Genomic DNA, 23,326 nt, shown 5'->3' on the forward strand with positions numbered 1-23,326 from the left:
CAATAGGCTTTGTTTTTCTTCCTCTAAAGTTGTTATTGTTAAGAAAAAGCTACAATTTTTAAATTCTTGCTTATTAAATTGCTTGACTATTATTCTCACTATTCATAGTCAATTGTTATTTCTACTGTTTTCAAATGAAATATTTTCTATTTTATCACTAGTTACCATGTATTGAGCTAGAAGTCAGTATTTTTCATGTTGAAGAGTCTTTCTACTTAAGATCATAAATATTCATTGATGATTATTATATTCAGCTGTTAGAGCTATTGAGATTATCAAGTTTTCTTCTTGATAATGTCATTGTAGTGGGAAAGTGACAGCTTTAGCTAAAAAAAATGGATTAGAAAATCCATGTTTTTCTTTATCTGTATATGGAACCCTGGTGCTACCGTGGATTGGGCATTGGCATTAGGCATAGGCTAACTGCAAAATCAGCAGTTTGAACTCACTAGCCACTCCGTGGGAGAATGATGAAGCTTTCAGCTCCCATAAAGATTTACAGCGTTGGCAACCTAATTGGGCAGCTCAAATCTCATTATGAGATTTAAAGAGTTATAATCAACTCAATGGCATTGAGTTTGGTTTGAGTTTTCGGTTTCTGTTTTCCCTTTTTTTTACAATTCCAATTTGAAACTATTTTAAACAGATCTCTTTAAGTTGAACAGAATGTTCCAGTCTTTGCAATAGAGTCTTTTCAAAAGCTCCTCTGGATCTAATTTCTCCTTCTATAAGGTTCTTTTTGAACCTTGCGGAGTACCAGGTTAGCATAAGGACTTTTGACAAGGCAGCAGAAATTTTGTCTCAACTCTACCCTGATGGCAAGGTAGAGGATTCTGTTCTTCATCTTGGACTCTAAATATTCTCTTTTTAGACTTATTTAAACCTGTCTGTCTCCTGGGACTCTGTAGTATAAAAGATACAGGTTGATAGCGTTTCTGTGCATTCACTCTAGATGTACAGAAAGTTCCATGAATGGCTTTGAAATATAATATAAGGAGCTGAGAGCACTGTTGCTCATTGTGAATCCAAGATAGGAGACCAAGCATAGGAAAAGTTGTGTTTAAAATGTTTTCAACAGAAATTCATACTTCTAACATAGTCCTTTCCTGAGAAGCCTAATATTCATTTTAGTAGAGACACACATCTTGATATTTATATCAGTTTTGTTTAAAATTGCTAAAAGTTATTTGTGCTTGAAAGGTTTTACTTTTAAAAACACGTTTTTAAAAAACCAGGTGTTCCAAATATAGGTCAGTTTTGTTTTGTAGTCTTAGAATTACATTAAATTTTTATATCTAGGTTCTAACATAGAAAAATAACGTACAGGTCAGCGTCTTCTTTATAGCACACAGTTAAACAGGGAATCCATTCATTCTTAATCATACAGGATTAATGTACCAAAATATTAAAAGGATCATATGTTAGGACTCAGTAGATCTTCAAAAGAAACTTTTCATCCTGTGATAATTTAAATGCTTCTAAAAATGATAAGAAAAATAAATTTAACAAAACAAAAAATACGTATCTTAGCACTAAAGATCAACTTCACATTTTGCTTCTGTACTAATTAGTTATACACTGCCATGAAAGAAAACTCACCACCTTCATTTGATGATGGACAGCCTTGGGGAGGAGAGACTGAAGATGGAATTATGCATAATAAGGTACCATAGTTTATCATATGCTGTAAAAATTAGTTCTCTTAATATTATCAAGCAAATAATTGTGTTTCAATTAATATACATACTTTTGTATGACATGTGTTTTTGATTCCTGAGAAACTACTAAATTTATTTTTACAAGTATTAATATATCTACTTGTTGGCATCGAATTGTAGTTTCCTGAGTACCTAGAAAGAAGTTATAAAATGTTAACTAAGTGAAAATGCAAGATTTGACTTAATCATACACATTAACATTATCTGTTATAGATACAATATTTCTTCCCCTGTCTTTTAGAATGAGGGATATCAACAGTGATTATAGCAATAAGATTATGTTAACAGTGTTTTTGTCTATATAAAGAATAGTGCCTTGGGTCTTAAAATGGTACATGTGTGTTTTCATTTATTTTCTTTCAGTTAGTCACAGTGTGACTAAGCACAGCATTATCACTTCCTAAAGTGGCAGAGGTAAAAATAAAGAATCAGTCTGAATTGCTTGCCACATCAGATTTTATTGGGGCCTAAATTGTTTAATGAGTGCCACCCCGTTTCCTGGAGCACTCATCTGTATGTCCGAATGCAGCACCAGCCCTTGGCCATACACCAGTGTGTCCTACTGGGGTGGCTCAGATGGTCCTGAGACGCTGGAAGGAATGTCACGTATTTCAAACACCAGCTGGGCCACCCAAAGTGACCAGACGTGATCAGATCTTACAGACTGAAGAAGGCGTAGCCTATCCACTTCTGAAGAATTATCCACTGAAAACCTCCTAATACTTGTAATATACAAAATAGGAACATTGGACATCATCGAAAATAAGGATTAATAACCTGTGTGTTATCAAATGGACATTTTGAATCAGACAGTCATGATTTACTCTGGGCCAAATGACAGATTCAACAGAAATATCATATTCATTGTGCAAAAGGATATTTCAAGATCTGTCTTGAAGTACAACGCTGTCTTAGGATATTTATCCTTGTAAAAAGAAATCCAGACAATACAACCGTTATTCAAATTTACATAGCAGACTCTAAAGCTCAACTCACGCATTGCCCTCTAGTCCATTCCTGCTCATAGCGATCCTACAGGATGGGGAGAACTGCCCCTGTGTGTTTCTGAGACACTGACTTCTTTTTTTTAACAACTTTATTAGCACTTCATCAGCATATCATACAATTCAGTAATTCAATTATATCAACAATAGTTGTACAACATTACCACAATCCATTTTAGAACATTTTCTTCTTTTATTAGTGAAAATTTTTTTGCAAAAATACATACAGCAAAACCTCCAGTTCAACAGCTTCTGCTTGTATAATTCAGTGCCAGTGATCCTATTCATTTTGTTGAGCAACTATTGTTGATATCCCTTAATAAGTTATTCTCCAAACTCAGTGCCCCTAAGAAAAAACTCTAGTTTTGTGTGTGTGCAGTAGTATTTACATTAAATCAAGTATCTAATAAGATAGAGGAACCTTGAGAGCATAAATTGAAAAACTTTAACATCTTCAGTTTGAAATTGAGCAGACATGCAATCAAGGTGCATTTATAATTGTTGGCGATTGGAATGAAAAAGTTGGAAACAAGAAGGAGCAATAGCTGAAATATATGGCCTGGATAATAGAAATGAGGCTGGAGATCGAGATCACCTGATAGAATTTTGCAAGCCCAAAGGCTTCTTTGCATTTCCATTTTTTTGACACAAAAGTTTCCTCATTTGGAATATACAGAAATCAAATTGACTTTCAGTGGGATTAGAATATAGAGAAGCTCAGTATCAGCAGCTAAAATAAGACCAGGGTCAACTATGGAACAGACCATTAGTAGCTCATCTGTAAGTTCAAGTTGAAGCTGCAAACATACTAACAACCTCAAGACCTGAAGTAGGACCTTAAATCACATCATTGTGAATGGCGGGGAGTGCAGAGTGGGGACCCAAAGCCTATCTGTAGGCAACTGGACATCCACTTACAGAAGGGTCAAGAGGGGGGAGACGCCAGTCGGTGCAGGGTAGCTACAATGAAACTTACAGCTTTCCTCTAGTTTTTAAATGCTTCATCCCCCCACTATCATGAGCCCAAATCTACCTTAAAAATCTGGCTAGACCAGAGGATGTACATTGGTATAGATAGCTAGAAACACAAGTAATCCAGGACAGATGATCCCTTCAGGACCAATGATAAGATTGGTGATACCAAGAGGGTGGAGGGAAGATAGGGTAGAAAGGGGGAACCGATTACAAGGATCTACATACACTCTCTCCCCTGGGAGATGGACAACAGAAAAGTGGGTGAAAGGAGACATCAGACAGGGCAAGATATGACAAAATAATAATTTATAGATTATCAAGGGTTCATGAGGGAGGGGGCTAATGGGGAGGGAGGGGTAAAAATGAGCTAATGCCAGGGGCTTCAGTGGAAACCAAATGTTTTGAGAATGATGGGGGCAACATATATACAAATGTGCTTTACACAATTGATGTATGTCTGAGCCCCCAATAAAGTGATTAAAAAAATAAAATACAACCTTAAGTATATCCCACCTGAACTTCAAGAACTTCTCAACAGATTTGACACATTGAGCACAAATGATAGAAGGCCTGGTGAGCTGTGGGATGACGTCCAGATCGTCATAACTGAGGAGAGCTAATACGTTAAAAAGGAAAGATCAAAGTGGATCTCAGAAGAAACCAAAACTTGTTCTTACTTGTAGAGTAGCTATGGCAGATGGAAGAACTGAGGTGAAAGCTGAGCAGAAAATTTCAAAAGGCAGCTGAAAAACAAAATGAAGCAATGCAATGTGCAGAGACCAGGAGCTGGAAAACCAAAAAGGAAGCACATGCTCAGCATACCTTATACTGAAAAACTAAAGGAAAAACCCCAAGTCTTGAGGTGCAATATTGAAAAATTTTATGAGCAAAATATTACCCAATGTAGTTAGTATTAAATGATGGAAAGAATACACAGAATCAGTGTGCCAAATAGAACTAGTCCACATTTAGCTGTTTCAAAGGGTAGCATATCAAGAACCAATGATACTGAAGGAAAAAGTCTGAGATGCACGAAGATATTAGCAAAAAAAAAAAAAGGCTCAGGTACTGATAACATACCAATGGAGATGTTTCAACAAACCGGGAAAATATTGGAAGCACTCACTTAGGGGATTTGAAAGGCAACTACTTGGTGAACTGACTATAAAAGATCTGTATCTGCACCCATTCCAAAGAACGGTGACCCAACAGAATGAACAAATTATAGAACAGTATTACGTAACATATGCAAGTAAGATTATGCTGCAAATAATCCAATAGTTGCAGCTGTGCATTGATAGTGAGCTGCCAGAAATTTATGCCAGACTCAGAAGAGAATGTGAAACAGACAATATTGCTGATGTTGGATGGCTCTTGGTTGAAAGCAGAGAATACCAGAAAAATATGTGTTTTATTAATTATACAAAGGCATTCACCTATATGAATTTAACAATCTAGGGATAAACTTGAGAAGAATGGGAATTCCAGAACACTTCATTGTGCTCATAAAGAACCTATACATGGCTCAAGAGGCATTTGTGGGAGCAAAATGAGGAAATATTGCATGGTTTAAAATCAAGAAGGGTATGCATCAGGGTTGTATCATCTCACCCTACTTATTCAATCTGTGTGCTGAAGAAATAAATGAGCAGAGAAGCTGGGATATGTGAAGAAGAATGCAGCATCAAGATTGGAGGAAGGCTAGAGAGAGAGACCAAGCATGAGGGCAACATACCAGCAGGAAGCAGTGAACTAACGAAGATGTCTGCAGGCAGGCCCTACCCCAGCTACGCTGATCCCTCTCCCCAGAGGACAGCGCTGAAGATACAGGCCGGAGGGTGGCGGGTCTGCCCAGACCGCACGGGACCAAACTAAGGGAGAGTAGACTGTATCCTGACCCACCAAGCTCTACGGATGACATTCCAGCTCAGCCATGCCCAGAGAGGATCGGAGGGTCGGCCTCACCATGAGACATGAGTTCTTACCCACAGCGGACAGCACTGGAGACACAATGTGGGAATTGCGTCCGGTCTGAACACACACCACACCACACCCGAGGGCATAACATGTAGAGAGCCCAGCAGAGCAGCAAAGGGAGCAAAGCAACAAAGTCCCCAAAGAATTCTGAAAGTAGACATCGGACTCAGGGTACAGAGCTTGTCACTGCGTCAGACCCGCTCGGAAAACTTCCATAAGGGTCAGCAGACAGACCTGGAACTATTTATAGGCGTTTTTTTTGTTGGTTTTCATGTCTACCCATTTAGGATACGCAGGGTAAACAATCCCAAAGAGAAAATGGGACTGATGGTTCCAGGGAACGGGAAAGGAGAAGGTAGAGTAAAGGGATGGGGGAGCTAACAAAACCCAGTGACTCAATTGAAGTCCTGACTTCACCCTGATTTATCTTTGGTTTAGGCTAAATGCTGCTTAAATAAAGGAAAATATATTTCCTATAATCATATATTAATGAACCATTTTAGAAACATAAAGTACTGTTTCTAAAATTATATATATCATACCGAGCTTCACCATAGTTAAGATTTTAATCCTGTTTTATGGATCTGGAAACTCAATTTTTTTTTAATCTGTAAGATCAAAATGGACTAAGTTTAGGGAAAGTGATTGACTCTTAGCAAATTGTCATGAATTTCAACAGCAAAGTAGAAAGAAATTTACTATTTGTAATCCCAGTTGCAGGGATATTCGTAATGCCTATTTAAGGGACCCGATCCATGTCAACCAAGCAATAAAAAGGCTGCTTGGTAAGCAGCGAAGCAGCACAAAAGGAATGAGTGTGTCTCTGGGACATTGACTTCATGGCGCTATGGGAAATTCTGAGCGTGGATGCGTGCCTCCTAATAAAGTAGCTACCCACAGGGTCTCAGCAGCTACCTGCAACTTACACCGCTTAGTTTAAGTAATACTGATAAGTTCTAATGGTTTATGTAGATCTCCACTTAACTATACTACTTTTTAAACTGAAGTTACATTTGAAGACTCAATTACATCCTGGTTTTGATGAATAGAATTTGTCAATTTATTTGTACTTAGACAATCCACAGTTCAATTTTTCTCAAGGTAGATTATTCTTATTGATTATATTTGTTCACCTTTTGTTTAATTGTATTTATTTATAAGCTTCTTTGTTTAACCTTCCCCAAATTTTGCAGGTGTAGGGACTTGTCTATTCTATAGCATCTTCATCTAAATTTGTTATTTCCATCATCATTCATATTAGAAACACTGAGATACTGTGAGGATCTATAGATCATTACTAATGATAATACTGTAGATTTGCATTTCTTATAACTCCATAGTATTGATGTTTTATTATTTAGTTCAAACTAAAATTTTTACTTAGAAAATGAAAGCAAAACTAAACGGAAAAAAGCCATGACTTAAAAAAAAAATCTGCTTAACCCTTTCAGTTGTTCTTAGATTACACCGTAAAATGCTATGAGAGCTTCATGACTGGCGCCGACAGTTTTGAAGTCATGAACACAGAGTTGCAGTCAAAACTGAGTAAGTGTTCCTTGCTCCGCAGGTGCTTGCATTTGGCCATTTAAATTAACTCTTCTTATGGAACTGTAGCTTGTTCTTGACCTCCCTAGTGTTTCTAGAAGCTGTTTACTTTAAACAAATTTTGCGGCAAGTGGGTTTTTGTTTTCATGGTTTCTTTGAAAGAAGTAAAAGTAGGAAGACTGGTGACCCATAACCTTTATTGGTTATGTTACCTTAACAAGATACTTAACCTGTCTAATCAAGTTTTCTGGGTAAATGACAATGTAGTTAAGTACCAAAAGCACACCACCAGAACACAGAAGTTAATTAGAAAATGTTATTTTTCTTAGAGAATAGTATTCTTGTGCTAGCTTTGCTTTATTTTTGTTCATTTAATGTACCACTTAGTCAAGACTTACTATCTCTCAAAATATGTAGCAGAAAGTTTATAAATAAGAAAATTAGCTACTTCATTCAACTATAATCTCCTGGCATTCAGTAGTTGCTGGCTAACTGTAAAATATTCTAGAGAAATTATTTCCCATGGTTATTCTTATCCTACTGCGATAGCCTGGTGTACAAAATGCCAGGATGGTAGATAGAGACAAAGCAGGAACATATCATCTTGCCACTGTTAGCACAAAGGTGAGAGCTTTCCTGTATGTTCCCCCTGGGATTGTTCCTTCCTGGAGAGTAGCCTGCACAATTCCAGCTTTCCACGTGGAAAAGAGCACAGGAAATGTTGGTTGGGGGAGGAGGGGTAGTTTGTGTGTTTCTCAAAAGAGAAATATTTGTAATGAAGTACTTAGTAATCCTCTATTTAAATAATTGAGCCTACAAATTGCATTCATTTATTCAATCATTTGTTTGTTGGATAATTACCATTTAGTGCTAGCCACCACTTAGTCTCTAAGTCAGTAATGAATAAAAGATAAAAAATTCTTGCCCTTAGGTAGAGAGCGAATGCTTTGAGAGTGATTGGGGCGGGGAATGTACGGATGTGCTTTATACAATTGATGTATGTATATGTATGGATTGTCATAAGAGTTGTGTGAGTCCTTAATAAAATGTAAAAAAAAGAAAAAAGAAATGTAACAGACATAACTGCTGCAAATATAATTGTGAAATAGCAAAACCAGCACAATGAAAGACATAACCTTTGTTGATTGTGCAGTAGGCATTTTATCTATCAATAAAAACGATGAAATAAAAAATATGTAAATAAATAATTCTTGCCCTTATGAACTTGCATTCTAGTGTACAGAATTTGGTCTAGATACTAGATCAAATGAAGCAGCTAAGTCAAATGGTAGTAAGTCCTATGGAGAGAAATTCAGCAGGGTCCAAGGTAGGTGGAGAGCAGAGCAGGATAAAGGGAAGACTTCCTGTTTTACAGAGAGGGTAGCATGTTAGGAAATAAAGCAAACATTGGTGAACCCTGGGGAGAGTGCTCTCGGCAGCTCTGGGATCTTACAGTCTTTTGGTTTATCTCTAGAGGATTTATTTAATGTCGATGCTTTCAAGCTGGAATCACTGACAGCCAAAAACAAAGCACTGAATGAGCAGATTGCAAGACTGGAGCAAGAGAGAGAAAAAGAACCGGTTAGTGAACATGCTTGTCTTTTAGAATCTTGAGTCTCCTCAGAAAATACCAACTTTTTTAATTAAAAAATGAACTAATTAACAAATTGCTTCATAAAGGTTTATTTTTTTTACATAGGATGGAAGTCCTTATGAAAACATGTTTTGTATCTGTAGAGCTTTTTCCCTTGAGGGCTCTCAGTCTTAGACTAATGGTGTTCAGAATATGATGAAAGATTCTTACTTCTTTGCATAACACCAAACATATCTTTGGTACAAGGTCCCCATGTTACTTACCTTCAGGGAGTACCACCTGCAGGAGACCTTGAGTTTGTAGTTAGAGAAAAGTAAATGATAATAAATGAGTTTATACATGTGGTCCTGAGGGCTTTTTAAAAGCTGGATGTGTATTAGCCATATATCTAATTTTATGTGTGATATTACTGTTCTATAAAATGTCAGCTTAAAAATATTTCCGCTTTTATAGCTTGGCCCTTGGTATAACACCTTTTTTATTCTTTTGTCTCTTAAAAGTGAGAAGGAAACAATAATTTACCTTTTTATATGATGAATACATCATATTTTCTTTAAACAAAGTATAAAGTGATTATTGATGATTGAAACTCATTTAATTTTCTTTTCTCTAAAAGAATCGTCTAGAGTCATTGAGAAAACTGAAAGCGTCCTTGCAAGCAGACTTTCAAAAATACCAGGCCTACAAGAGCAATGTGGAGTCTCATTCAGCCATTCTTAACCAGAAATTGAATGCTCTTGGTGAAGATACTGCTAGAATAGGTAAGCACAGCTAATGCTAAATGATGCAGACTGCGATGTGATAATATATAGAACTGTCAAATTTTGAGGCCAGTTTGTCCTCTTTATCCTTTTTCCCTCAGGCTCGGACATTTTCTTAGTCATTCCTCAAGCTTCCAGAACAGATTTTAGAGGGAAATCTGTTCTTGCCCCTTTCACCATCTCGTGGCTGGTGCCATTCCTGGGCTTGTACCCAACTCCACTCCATTGCCGTCTCCGGTTTCATATTGCCTCTCCCTGTGTTGTTGTTGTGAGCTGTCGAAGCAGGTACGACTCTAGCAACCCCGTGGCGACAGAACAGCATTGCTAAGTGCTGTGCCGTCCTCACAATGGTCCCTCTATTGAGCCCAGCAGTGCAGACACGGACAATCCTTCATACCGAAGGCCTTCCTCTTTTTCAGTGTTCTTCCGCCTTACCAAGTCGATGCCCTTCTCCAAGGACTGCCAGCTCCTGACAACATGTTCAAAGTACACGAGACAATCTCGCCATCCTCGCCTCGGAGGAGCATTCTGACTGTTACTTCTTCCGGGAGAGATTTGTTTGTTCTTTTGGTGGTCCATGACGCTTTACATATTTTTCCCCAGCAATATAATTCAACTGCATCTACTCTTCAGGCTTCCTCACTGAATGGCCAACTCGCAAATGCGTATGAGGCGATCAAATACCATGGCTTGGGTCAAGGTGCACTTTAGTCTTCCAAGTGACAGCCTTGGTTTTTAACACTTTAGAAGAGATCTTAGGCAGCAGATTTACCCAATGCAATGAGTCTTTTGATCTCTTGACTGCTGCTTCCAGGAGCGTTAATTGGGACCAAAGCAAAACAAGGCAGATTCCTTTGCAACTTTAATCTGTCTCCATTTTCCTGCTGTTAACTATCGATTTAGCTGTGAGGATTCTCATTTTCTTTACAATGAGTTGTAATTCATATGGAAGATTCCAGTCCTTGTTCTTCCTCAGCAAGTGCTAAGTCATCCACACTTTTTGCAAGCAAGGAGTGTATCATCTGCATATCACAGGTTAATAAGCCTTCCTCCAGTCCAAATAGCACATTATTTTTTATGTAATCCAACTTCTCTTATGATTTACTCATATACTAATTTGAACAAGTATGTTAGGGGATGCAACCCTAACGCACACCGTTCCTGATTTTAAGCCATGCAGTGTGCCCTGTCCTCTTTGTACATCTTCCACACAATCCACGTACAGGTTCTTCATGGCACAATGACGTGGTCTGGGATTTCCATTCTTCTGAGAGCTATCCATAGTTTGTTAGGCCCACACAGCTGAATCCCTTATCATAGTCAATAAAGTACAAGTAAACATTTTTATGGTATCCACTGCTTTGAGCCAAGATCCATCTGATATCAAAAATGGTATCCCTTGTTCCACATACTCTTCAGAATCCGGCCTGGACCTCTGGCAGCTGCGTCAGTGTACTGCTGCAACTGTTGTTGGAAGATAGTTAGCAAAATTTTACTTACATATGATATTCTTCTATAAGTTGAGCTTTCTGTTGGGTCGCCTTTCTTTGGAGTGGGTACAGATATGGCTCTTGTATAGTCAGGTGAGCAAGTAGCTGTCTTCCAACTTTCCTGCATTGACCAGTCTGTGCTTCCAGGGCTTCACTGACTTGTTGCAACATTTCAGTTGCTAGTCCATCAATTCCTAGAGCTTTGTTTTGCTAATGCTTTCAGTGCAGTTTGAACTTCTTCCATCAGTACCATTGGCTTGTGTTCATATGCTACCTCTTGAACTGGTTGAATGTTGACTAATTCTTTTGGGTACTGTGACTCTGGCTAGTCTTCCCATCTTTTAATGCCTCTGTAGGATCCTGGATGTAGCTCATCCTATTTGAAATCTTCAGCTTCTGTCTTTTAAGAACACTTGGCATTTAGGTTCCACTCAGATGAACTAGGGCAGGCGTCCCCTTCCTGCAGGCCACATGCGGCCTGCCGAGGACATTGATCCAGCCCGACAGGTATTTTTGCCCCATTTGTTTTTTTGCTTCAAAATAAGATTTGCAGTGTGCACAGGAATTTGTTCATACTTGGTTTTTTTTTTTTAACTATAGTTCAGCCCTCCAACGGGTCTGAGACAGTGAGCTGGCCCCTATTTAAAAAGTTTGAGGACCCCTGAACTAGGGCAATCTCATCTCGGGATAATTAACTTAATCATATCTATAAACACCTTTTTTTCAAATAAAGTAATTGTTATAAGTTGCAGGCATTACAATTCGGTATGTTCATATAATTGATTATTCATCTTACTACACCTCATAGCATATTGCCAACCACCTGGACTTATGATTCCTATACATAAATCTTTACATCTACTATGAGCCTTATTTTTGCCTATAAAATTTAAAAGTAAAATAAAGTATTATATGCCAATTAAACTTAAAAATTAAGGATTCTGTGGGCACTATATTGAGTGATACAGGAACTATTTTAAAATAAGATACACAGACTTGCCTTACCCAAAATAAATGGTTTATAATCAACTGTTTCAGAAGGTAGCATATGATCAAGGACCATAGTATTAAAAAAAAGTCCAGAGTCCACCAAAGTCATTGGCTAAAAATAAGACGACAAATTGACAGGATGCCAATTGAGATGTTTCAACAGATGAATGCAACACTGGAAATGTGCTTACACATTAGGCCAAGAAATTCAGATTGCCTAGCCATAGCCAACCCACTGGAGCAGATCCAAATTTGTGCCCATCTCACAGAAAGGTGATTTAACAGAATGGGAAAATTAATGTCACACACAAATACAGTTTTGCTATAGAGAATTTCAAGACATTTGCAACAGTATGCCAACAGGGAACTTTCAGAAATTCAATCCATGGTCAGAAATGTGGAAAGAAGTTTATTGCTGAATCCAGTGGATCTTTGCTGAAAGCAGAGGATTCCAGAAAAATGTTTCTCTAGATGTACCTGCCCAAGCCGTAGTATTTTCAGTCACCTCATGCATGCAAAAGCTGGACAATAAGGAAGACCAAAGAAGAATGAATGCCTCTGAATAATGGTGTTGGCAAAGAGTATTAAAGCAGCCCTGGGTTTCTAGAAGAACCAACTAAACCTCTCTTGGAGCAAGTACCACCAAAAAGCTCATTAAAGATTGATATGGCAAAAATTCCCATCGTGTACTTTGCAGGGACCAGTTCCTGGAGGAGAATATCATGCTTGGTAAAATAGAGGGTCGGCAAAAAAAAGAAGAAGAAGACCTAATGAGATAGATCAACACAATGGCTTTAACAGTGAGCTCAGGCATTGCAGAGATTGTGAGCAAGGTGTAGGATCAAGCAGTGCTATGAATTAGAATTAACTCAGTGTCACCTAACCACATCTCACTTATCAGCTCCCTTAGATTCCGTTCTTAAACAGCAATAGTAATTTTTAAAATCTCTATTTTGTGCATCAGTAACATAGGTATGGATAGCAGTAACATACAGCAAGGCTGTGGTGACAAAGGTCACTTGTCAACTGATTCTTGGCAGTTACGTAATGATGTAGTCACCATTCATTTTGTGATCTGATGTCGTCCTCCATTTTAGCAGATAACCAGTTTTTTGCATAATGACCTGGCATTTGAAACCTAAACATTGTCACATGTAAGGAGTTGGGTTTATTCTATTTCACCTTTTAATAATTCACATACTTGATCTCTGCCTGTCTCTGTCAGGTATACCCCCAACACTACCTGCTTAACAGCTCCTCAGCTTCGGCTGATTAATAAATCTGAAACACTGCATGTATTCTTTGGAAACAAAAACTCAACTATTTAGAATTTATTATCCTAACCTTGTTTTACATACTAATCTCAATTTGAGTCATGGAATTCTAGAATCCTATATCACAATAGATTAGCATTTGGAGGTTGTCAGAAGGGCAACTGAAGGCATCTCTCTAACAACAGCCAGTGAACTGTGGGTTGAAAGACAAGTAACTTGATGGGCTACTGTACTCCCACCCCAACCACTAGGCTATTCCTTTACTGTTATCTTTGCCTGCTCCGATAATTATTCTGTTGGGATGCTGTGCACAGTGTTTGTTCCATGTAGGAGCTATGTAGATGATCCTTAAATAGTTTATTTAATCCTTAGTCTATAAAATATTGATCTTCTATCAAAATGAAAACAGTGATTATCCTGGGTAGTTACATTTTTCTAAGTAGCACTGGTAATATATATTAGAATTGCTCTCAACCAAAGTTTAAAATGTTTTACACTGAACCACTAATTTGGTCCTTTAATTAATTTTATTATAGCAATGTTTACATTAACACCAGAAAAAAGTATTGACTGAGTCCAGTCTTTCTTACTGTTGTGTAATTAAGAGTGTTACACTTCACACATTTTTTCCAGTTCAATTAGCTGAATGTGTGAGAAAGAAATACTTAAATAATCATTTGCCTTCTAGAATGATTTAGTGTGAGACATCTAGCTGATAAAAGTATTTAACTTCTTAACTATTTAATTGTCTTAACTTATTAACTATGTAAAGAACTCAGCTTCAGATTGGAGGACGTTTTATTAACCTTCAAAAGGGAGCAAAGAGTGTTTGACATTTTTGTTAATGAAGAACAAAAGCTGCAGCGCAACGCAATGTAAAGAAACCCAAGCTCCTCACAACTGGATGAATAGATAACATCTTGATAAACAGCAGAAAGATTGAAGTTGTTAAGGATTTCGACTTGCTTAGATCCACAATCAGTGCTCATGGAAGTAGCAGTCAAGAAATCAAATAGCACATTGCATTGAGTACATCTGCTATACAAGTGTGTTAAAGGACAAGGATATTACTCTCAGAACTAATTTTTGCCTGACCCAAACCATGGTATCTGTAGTCACCTCATAGAGTAATGTTTAAAGCCATTGTTTTCCAGAGTGAATGATGAATATTTAACCTCTACAGATACTGGGAAGTTTTTTACAGATTTCTATAATAAATACTATAGATTGCTTTAAAGTAGCCTTTAATTTATTTTACACTCCAGCTTAGAGATTTCTAGCTATCATGGAATAAGTAGGTTATAATAGTGCCACAACATAGAATTTTCTCAGTCATGGTGGTTACCTGGGGCCCTTTGGTTATGAGCATCTTTATCCATGGGTACTAGCCTCTTACAGAAAGTCACAGAAGCTTGGGAAACGTTGTTTATAACCCCAAATATTTTTAATTTTATGATTTTTCTCCTTTACAGATAATGAAAGGTTTTTTTATCTTTTAAACTGACTCAATGGCATTTAACAACAAATATTTAGCTAATAGTTCAAATAATTCATTTATTTATTTACTAATTAGCTTTTGCAGAATTTTTACAATTAATAAATTACGGTAATTTTTTGGCTTCCATTATAAGATTTCTAAGTGCTCATGTTTTCAGTAGCTGTCTTGCTTTTGAGAAGCCCTGGTGGCGTATGGCGTAGTTAGGCTGGACTCCAAAAGATAAAAACTCCCAGCCACTAAGCGGAAGAAAGACACTCTCCTGAAAATAGTTACAGGCTCCGAAACTCATGGGACAGTTCTACCCTGTCCTGTATGGTTACTATGTATCAGCATTGACTTGCTGGCAGTGAGTGAAATCTTGCTTTTCAAAGTCTCTGCAATTTGCAAACTGCCACAGATGTGTAAGCCACTATGTATCAAGAATGCTACACTTGGTTTTTTCCCCTGAGTAACAGTAGGTAATAAAAGAGCTATTTTTAGCATAATCATTGTACGTACCAAATTCTTTTTTGTCCACTTTTGCCGTTTTTATGACAAATTTTGGTGAACAAAGCAATGGTGATCTTAATAGCTCATAAAGCCATTGAAAATGTCTGTGCAATAAGAATAAAGTCAGATGTTTTTTCATATAAATACTTTTAAATTTAGGAAAGATATTTATAGTTTGTCTAACTTATTACAGAGCATCGTGCCCGGAGTATTACAAACACTTGAAGTAAACAGACAAACTATCCCTCTTAGGTGTAAGGATGCTTCGTTGTAATCCTTGTTTTTCATGTGGTACTTTTTAAAGCTCATAAGAAGCCATCAGGAAAATAAAGATGTAATATAAACTATTTTTGTAAACTAAGTATTATGATTTAACATGAAATAAATAATGTAATATGATTTAACATAAATTTTAACAAAAGATTTACTCTAAAACAAATTGCATTCAAAATAAAGTAGAATCAAACAGAATTATCAAAAATGGGAGAGGGGAAAATATGTATGTTTATAACTTCAAAGTGTAGACATCCTAGTGAACACTATTAAATACAGCATCACTTTATTTGTAGGAATTGAAAAACATGATGATTTATTTGTATCCCATTGCAGAACTAGAATGTGAAACAATAAAACAGGAGAACACAGCACTGCAGAATATTGTGGATAACCAGAAGTACTCAGTTGCAGACATTGAAAGAATAAATCATGAAAGAAATGAATTGCAGCAATCCATTAATAAATTAACCAAGGACCTTCAGAGTGACCAACAGCAGTTGTGGAATGAGGAACTAAAGTATGCCAGAGGCAAAGAGAAGGTATGTATGCTGTCATTTCCAAAGTGAACTCAATGCATAAAGAGGTGGAATTTTCTAGCCTTGACAAAAACACATTCCTCCCTTTTTATTAAGTGAATGAATGACACCTTCATTTCCCTCAAATTTAAAACAAAGAAAAACCTACTACCATGTAATTGATTCCAACTTTGTAAAGATTCTCAAAGGCAGAAAATCTGAGAACAGATAGCTGCTTCGTTCTCCCTCCAAGTCACGGGTGGTTTTTGAACCACCAACCTTGTAGTTAGCAGTCCAGTGCTTACCCAATTGCTCCTTTAAGGTAGCCTGTATTTGAAACCAGGAGATAAAGCTAAAAGATCTCTAAGATTACAAAAATTATTTTCCTAAACCTAATGCCTCACTCTGTAAAGAGTCACATCTTCATTTACTTTATCAGCACTCAAACATTAATATGTAGTAGGTCAGGCCATAGGAGCCCTTGTAACGTAGTGGGTATGCATTGGGCTATTAAATGCAAGGTCAGCAATTCAGAGCCACCAGCCAGCTCCACCGGAGAAAGACAGCTTTCTACTTCCTAAATAGTTACAGTCTCAGAAAGTCTCAGGAGTTCTAGCCTGCCCAATAAGGTCACTATGAGTTGGCATCAATTCACTGGCAGCGAGTATGGTTTTTTGTGGGGTCAGGTCTGCCGGACCCTGGTTGCGTAGCATATTATATGTTGCACTGCTAACTGCAAGTTCATCAGTTGGGCTCCACCAGTCACTTCGTGGGAAAAGATGAGGCTTTGTCCAGTAGAGATTTACACCGATAGAAACCCAAAGGACCAGTTCTACTTTCTACCATGTTATCAGACCTCACTACAAGCTTGTCCAGGGTACTGAGAAAGCAGACTAACCCAGCATAATACAGCTTGGTATGGAGAAGTAGATGAGGTGTCTAGCAAAGGCTTCTTTGAATAGATATCACCTGGGCTGAAATGGGAAGTTAAAAACTCACTGCTTTCCAGTTAATTCCAAATCCACAACCCTATAGGACTAGATAGAGATCCTATAAGTTTCCAAAGCTAAATATGGGAGTAAAACCACCATCTTGTTCCCTGAACCGTGGATGGCAACCTAACCCATGACCGCCATGGCACAAGGGCCCCTATTGAGAAAAACAAAGAAGACTGAGTGGCGAGAGTTAGGCATGCCGGTGGGGGGGGGGCCGTGGGGGACTAGTTGGGAAATCTTAGAAAGAAAATAGACTGACATACTCTGAGGTGATGAATGAAGAGCAGATGAAACTTGTGCTTGACACAGTGGATGGATGAATGGATTGTGATAAGAGTTGTATGAGCCACCAATAAAATGATTTTTTTTAAAGAGACGAGACTTGAAGGACAAATATAATGTGGATCTTGGTTTTGTGGAGCTGTGGAGAGTACATGAACCTTCGAGGATTAAAATAATCTTTAAACCTTAAACCAAAAATATCCCCTGAGGTCTTAAAACTATATTGTTATAGCTTATGTTTCAACTTTCTTCAGCATTATGCTCTTCAAAGAACTATATACATAGGACCATATTGAGAACACCAACCTGGAAGGTTGGATAGAAGCCCCAGGGGAACACAAGTTGGTGTGAATGAAGGAGGAACACTTTAAAAAGAAAATAGCTGAAAGGCGTTAATCAATGCCACTAAATTGTACATGTAGAAATTGTTGACGTATGATTGGTTTAGTATATTTTCAACAACAAAATAAACCTAGTTTAACGGGGAAAATACAATAGAGATTAAAACTTTCGTCAATAAATTACGTTAATTCCGTTTCTCCTTGTCAACTTTTTGAAGCCCGCTCTTGTAGAGACCAGATGGTGGATATATTTTCCCTGTTTGGAAGTTAACATTATCTTAAAAGCTCTAAGGAGTTTTTTAGACATCAGATTTCATAAGATCTCATTTTTGGTACTATAAACAGTGAGTTGGAAGGGAATAAGAGATGAAGATACATGGCAGTGATCTGGTGAGAAATGCCAAGTTTAGCAAAGATGCTAGTAGAGATTCCAGAAGTGGGCGGGTCTGATGGGCTATGGAGGTAGAGTAAGTCAGTGCAGACATTCAGTGTCTGGCTTGGGCACTTGAGCCAGTAGTGGTACCACTCATTCAGAAACAGAAGAGGAGGAAGGTACCCTAAAAATGGAGATGGCGTATTGAATGTCTTTCTGTGAAGCCACAAATGCTCTCAGACATTGGGCTGAATTGCACCCTAGAATATAGTTGGGTTTGCAGTGGACATTTGGCAAAAATCTGTGAACTGTATTTGAAGCCAAAGATGAGGATAGAAAGCTTGGAAATGCCAGCATGCGGGGAATTGAACACAGGCCTTTTTTTTTTTAAATCATTTTATTAGGGGTTCATACAATTCTTATCACAATCCATACATACATCAATTGTGTAAAGCATATTTGTATATTAAATGCCTTCATCATTCTCAAAATATTTGCTCTCCATTTAAACCCCTGGCATCAGGTCCTCATTTTTCCCCTCACTCCCCTCTCCCTCATGAACCCTTGATAATTTATAAATTATTATTTTGTCATATATTGCTCTGTCTGACATATCCCTTCACCCACTTTTCTGTTGTCTGTCCCCCAGGGAAGAGGTCAGATGTACCTCCTTATAATCGGTTCCCTCTTTCCAGCCTAATCTCCCTCTACCCTCCCAGTATCACCACTCACACCACTGGTCTTGAAGGGATCATCCGCCCTGGATTCCCTGCGTTCCCAGTTCCCATCTATACCAGTGTACATCCCCTGGTCTAGCCAGACTTGAAGGGTAGGATTCAGATCATGACAGTGGGGGGTGGGGAAGAAGCATTTAGGAACTAGAGGAAAGTTGTATTTTTCATCGTTGCTACATCGCACCCTGACTGGCTCGTCTCCTCCCCAAGATCCTTTTGTAAGGGGATGTCCATTGGCCTACAAACGGGCTTTGGGTCTCCACTCTACACTCCCCGCACTCATTCGCTATAGTAAGATTTTTTGTTTTGATGATGCCTGATACCGGGTCCCTTCAACAACTTGTGAACGCACAGGCTGGTGTACTTCATCCATGTGGACTTTGTTGCACCTAAGCTAGATGACCACTTGTTTACCTTCAAGCCTTTAAGACCCCAGAGGCTATATCTTTTGATAGCTGGGCACCATCAGCTTTCTTCACATTTTCTTATGCACCCATTTGTCTTCAGTGGTCATATCAGGGAGGTGAGCATACAATATGATTTTTTGTTCATTGATGCCTGATAACTGATCCCTTCAGGACCTCATGATCACACTGGCTGGTGTGCTTCTTCCATGTGGGCTTTATTTTTTCTGAGTCAGGTGGCCGATGTTTACCTTTAAGACCCGAGACCCATATCTTTTGATAGCCGGGCACCATCAGCTTTCTTCACCACATTTGATTGTTCACCCTCCTTGTTTTCCGCGGTGGTGTCGGGAAGGTGAGCATCATACAATGCCAATTTAATATAAGAAAGTATTCTTGCATTGTGGGAGTATTTGAGTGGAGACCCAATGTCCTTCTGCTACTTTAATACTAAACCTGTAAATATATGCACACAGATCTAATTCCCCATCCTCATATATAATTATATGTGCATATGTACATGACTTTATCTAGACCTCTATAAATGCCCTTTGCCTCCCAGCTCTTTCCTCTATTTCCTTTGACTTCCCTCCTGTCCCACTATCATGCTCAGTTCCCACCTGGGTTTCAGCAATTCCTCTTGGTTACATTACCCTTGATCATGCCCAACCAGGCCTCCCACACCATCCTCACCATCGATTTGGATCACTTGTTGTTCCCTTGTCCTTGGGTTTATTAACACCACTACCTTTCCCCCCACATCCTCCTCTCCCATGTCCCCACGGAACTGTTGGTTCCGTTGTTTTCTCCTCCAATTGTTCATCCAGCCTATATTATTTAGACAGACCTGCGGAAATAATATCCACAAAAACAAGACAGAGCAAAGCCAAGCACCAATACACAACAAAACAACGACAACAAGCCAATAACAAAACAAGAAAGAAAAGCTTGTAGTTAGTTCAAGAATCGTTAGTTGGCCGTTAGGAGTGTTTTCCAGTCCAATCTGTTGGGGCACCATGCCCAGGCCCCAAAGTCCAGCTTCAGCATTCCATGGGACCTCGCCGCTCCATTCCCTTGCTGTTCTGTTGCACCCTTAATGTTTTGCCTCGGTGTGGCTGGATCCAGTCAGGTGCAATTCCCACACTGTGTCTCTGGTGTTGTCCCCTATAGGGCTATGCGTCAGTGAGGGGCGTCATGTCTCATAGTGGGGCCGGCCGTGGAGCACAGACTTTTTCAGAGTCCTTAAAGGAGCTAATGATAGTAATGCATATATCTTACCTCAAGTACTGTGTAGGAAAGGAAAGGGCATCAGTTCCTCAACTACACAAAACCTGAACTTGACTAAACCAAGCTATACTAAAAAAAAATAACATTTTTGAATTGGGGGACCTAGAGTAAAAGGAAAGAGAAATCTGGGAAATCTGTAAGCAAGGAACTGATAAGAAGGCTCCAAGTCAGAGCACTGGACATTGTGAAGAAAGACAGGATCCTGGTTAACTAGCAATCAAGAAAGAGGATGATCGTAGTGCAGTCCAAAAGATACATAAACTGCGTGCATCATTTGTGTTTTTCTGGACTAATTTTTATTCAACGTGCTAACTGGTCAGTAGTAATTTTCTGCAACTCTGTGTTAAAATCAACATTAGGTTCCAGCTGAACTATCAGGAAGGATGAGTGAATGGTAAGTTTTCAGCGTTTGAATTGGTTGCAGGAAAAGAAAACAGACCAAAGTGCCACGTGTTTGGTGTCGCCCTGCAGGGGTGAGACTCGATCAACTGTGTGAGCTTGTGAAATCTGTTTTCATTGGATAAAAATGAAACAAGTAAAAACAAAAGAAAACCCAGAATTCTAGAACCATGTAGGACAAGCAGACATACATATTTTAGTCATCTCTAGAAAGCTACTATACTGTAGTGTAATTGGAATGATGTCCTGATTCACTCGTTTTTAAAGAGAAGGTGTAATGTAAATAGATAGGATTGCTTTGGAGATCTGCTGCAGTTTGGGACATTGTAGATCATCTGAGCAAGTTCCCGGTGTGTGCCCTTAACGTTGCATTTTTCCATTCAACCAGCAGCTTGGAACTACCTATAAAATAAAGGAGGTTGTGTGAAAACAAATGCAGGTTGTGATAAGTGCTACAGAGAAAAAAACAAAGAAGAGGGAGAAAAGAAACTTAGGGACTATGACAAGGAAAGGTGATACAACAGATTCATTTTACGTTGGGCTACTCGAAGTCAACAGTTAAAAACCACCATCAGCTCCAGGAGAAAAAGTTGAGGCTGCGTGAGTCTAAAGATTTAGCACTGTGGAAACGTTAGGGACCAGTATACTCAGTCCTGTAGAGTCAATGAGTTGGAATAGACTCACCACCAGTGCAGTCATTGAAGGGATACTGGTAGCATAATTTGAACAGCTTTGAAGGAAGAAATATGAATGGGAAATGTGGAATATGACACTAAAATATTTTCATCAAAACAGTTAAAGTAACATTTTGGCCCTGAAATGAATACATTTCGCTTATTTTGGATAAATGGAATATTTTAATTTTCCCAGGTAAGCCCCCTAAGGTGTAATTTTGGGGGCTTATTTTAATAATAATTAAGTACTTTAAAATGTATGTACTCTTAATTTTATCTGTCCATTAAATAAAATATTAGTAGATTGTGTACTGCTCTATTTCAGTCTTTAAATTGTTCTACAAATTTAGTGTGTATAAAACTTTTTCATTGTTATATTTTAAAATAATTACCCTTACTGCCAAAAGATGCTAAATTACTAAACAATTAGAAAAAATGGACATAATGCATGTAAAGTTTCAGAAATGACAATTTTTAAATTAATAGAATGGGACTTTAACATTTCTTTTTGTTGAATAATATATTATTCTTTTCTAACAGATTGAAGCACAGTTAGCAGAATATCACAAGTTGGCTAGAAAATTAAAACTTTTCCCTAAAGGTGGTGAGAATTCCAAAGGGTATGACTTCGAAATTAAGTTTAATCCTGAGGCTGGTACCAACTGCCTTGTCAAATACAAGACTCAAGTTTACGTGAGTAATCATGAATACTTCAAAAGGTTTTCAATTTTATGATTGATGACTATTTTACGTTTTAATACAGAAGTGTTTTTTTAAAAACTGTATGTTCATAGCTCAGGACTAAACAAAACACTAATTTATTTTCCTTCTTTCTTGGTAGTAGAAATCTTCTCTTGATTGTACCTGTTCAAGTTATAAAACTTTCTTGTGTTCTGTCAACCTTTTCTATTCAACTATCCAGTAATAAAGCATTTGATTAGATACAGTACATTCTATATGGTTCTATAATAGACACCAAGATTTTTTTAGATCATTTTATTGGGGACTATGACAACTGTTGTTACAATGCATACATCAATTGTGTTCGACATATTAGCACATATATTGCCTTCATTCTTTTCTAGACATTTACTTTCCATTGGTATTGCTCTAATAGCCACAGGATCTCTACACCCTCCTAGATATTGGTGTTAATTCCCGAGTTGTTCCGCTGTCAATGGCATAGTTTGCTCACCACACCCTTCCCCCCACTGCCTTCTTCCAAGACCCTCAGGGGTCATTTGCTTTGTTGCTTTCTCCCCAAACTTGCTTCCCGTGCCCATCTTATCTAAGTAGGCAAACCAGCAATGTCCTAGTCCAAAAAATAAGAAAACAAAAGGTTGAAAAAAGAAAAAGGTGGGAGGAGCCATACATAGTTCCAGGTCTGTCTGCTGACCTTTATGAGTCCTCCCCCTTGGTCCTAGGGCAATTCAGGGACTCCTCCTCTTAGCCCAAAGTTTATTTGGGGGGCTCTTTAGGGATTTTGTGGATTGGCTTTGCTCCAATTGTTTATCTGTTATGCTCCCTTCTTGGACACCAAGATTTTAAAGACAAATATGATCTGACTCTTATTAAGTTTATAGTGATCTCCTTTGGGCTCCTAAAAAAATAAATAATTGCTATATTTTTGCTTTATTAAAAATCTTTTCAGATATATTATCAGTCATCCTTCCTAGATTATAGTGGAAGTAGTGGTGACACGGGTAAAAATCATGAGAAGATGAGATATAT

General features: G+C 38.1%; 1 protein-coding gene across 1 annotated transcript in view; it reads left to right on the plus strand.

Moving 5' to 3' along the window:
- Nucleotides 1–23,326, plus strand: part of NDC80 (NDC80 kinetochore complex component) — a 56,783-nt gene that overhangs the window by 14,680 nt on the left and 18,777 nt on the right. The window contains exons 7-12 of the mRNA XM_075532885.1: nucleotides 1,572–1,664; nucleotides 7,126–7,219; nucleotides 8,694–8,800; nucleotides 9,430–9,574; nucleotides 15,925–16,130; nucleotides 22,136–22,288. Coding sequence (XP_075389000.1) covers nucleotides 1,572–1,664; nucleotides 7,126–7,219; nucleotides 8,694–8,800; nucleotides 9,430–9,574; nucleotides 15,925–16,130; nucleotides 22,136–22,288 — 798 coding nt within the window. The remainder of the gene's footprint in view (nucleotides 1–1,571; nucleotides 1,665–7,125; nucleotides 7,220–8,693; nucleotides 8,801–9,429; nucleotides 9,575–15,924; nucleotides 16,131–22,135; nucleotides 22,289–23,326) is intronic.

This window comes from Tenrec ecaudatus, chromosome 15 (assembly GCF_050624435.1).
Source record: "Tenrec ecaudatus isolate mTenEca1 chromosome 15, mTenEca1.hap1, whole genome shotgun sequence".
In the NCBI taxonomy this organism is placed as follows: Eukaryota; Metazoa; Chordata; class Mammalia; order Afrosoricida; family Tenrecidae; genus Tenrec; species Tenrec ecaudatus.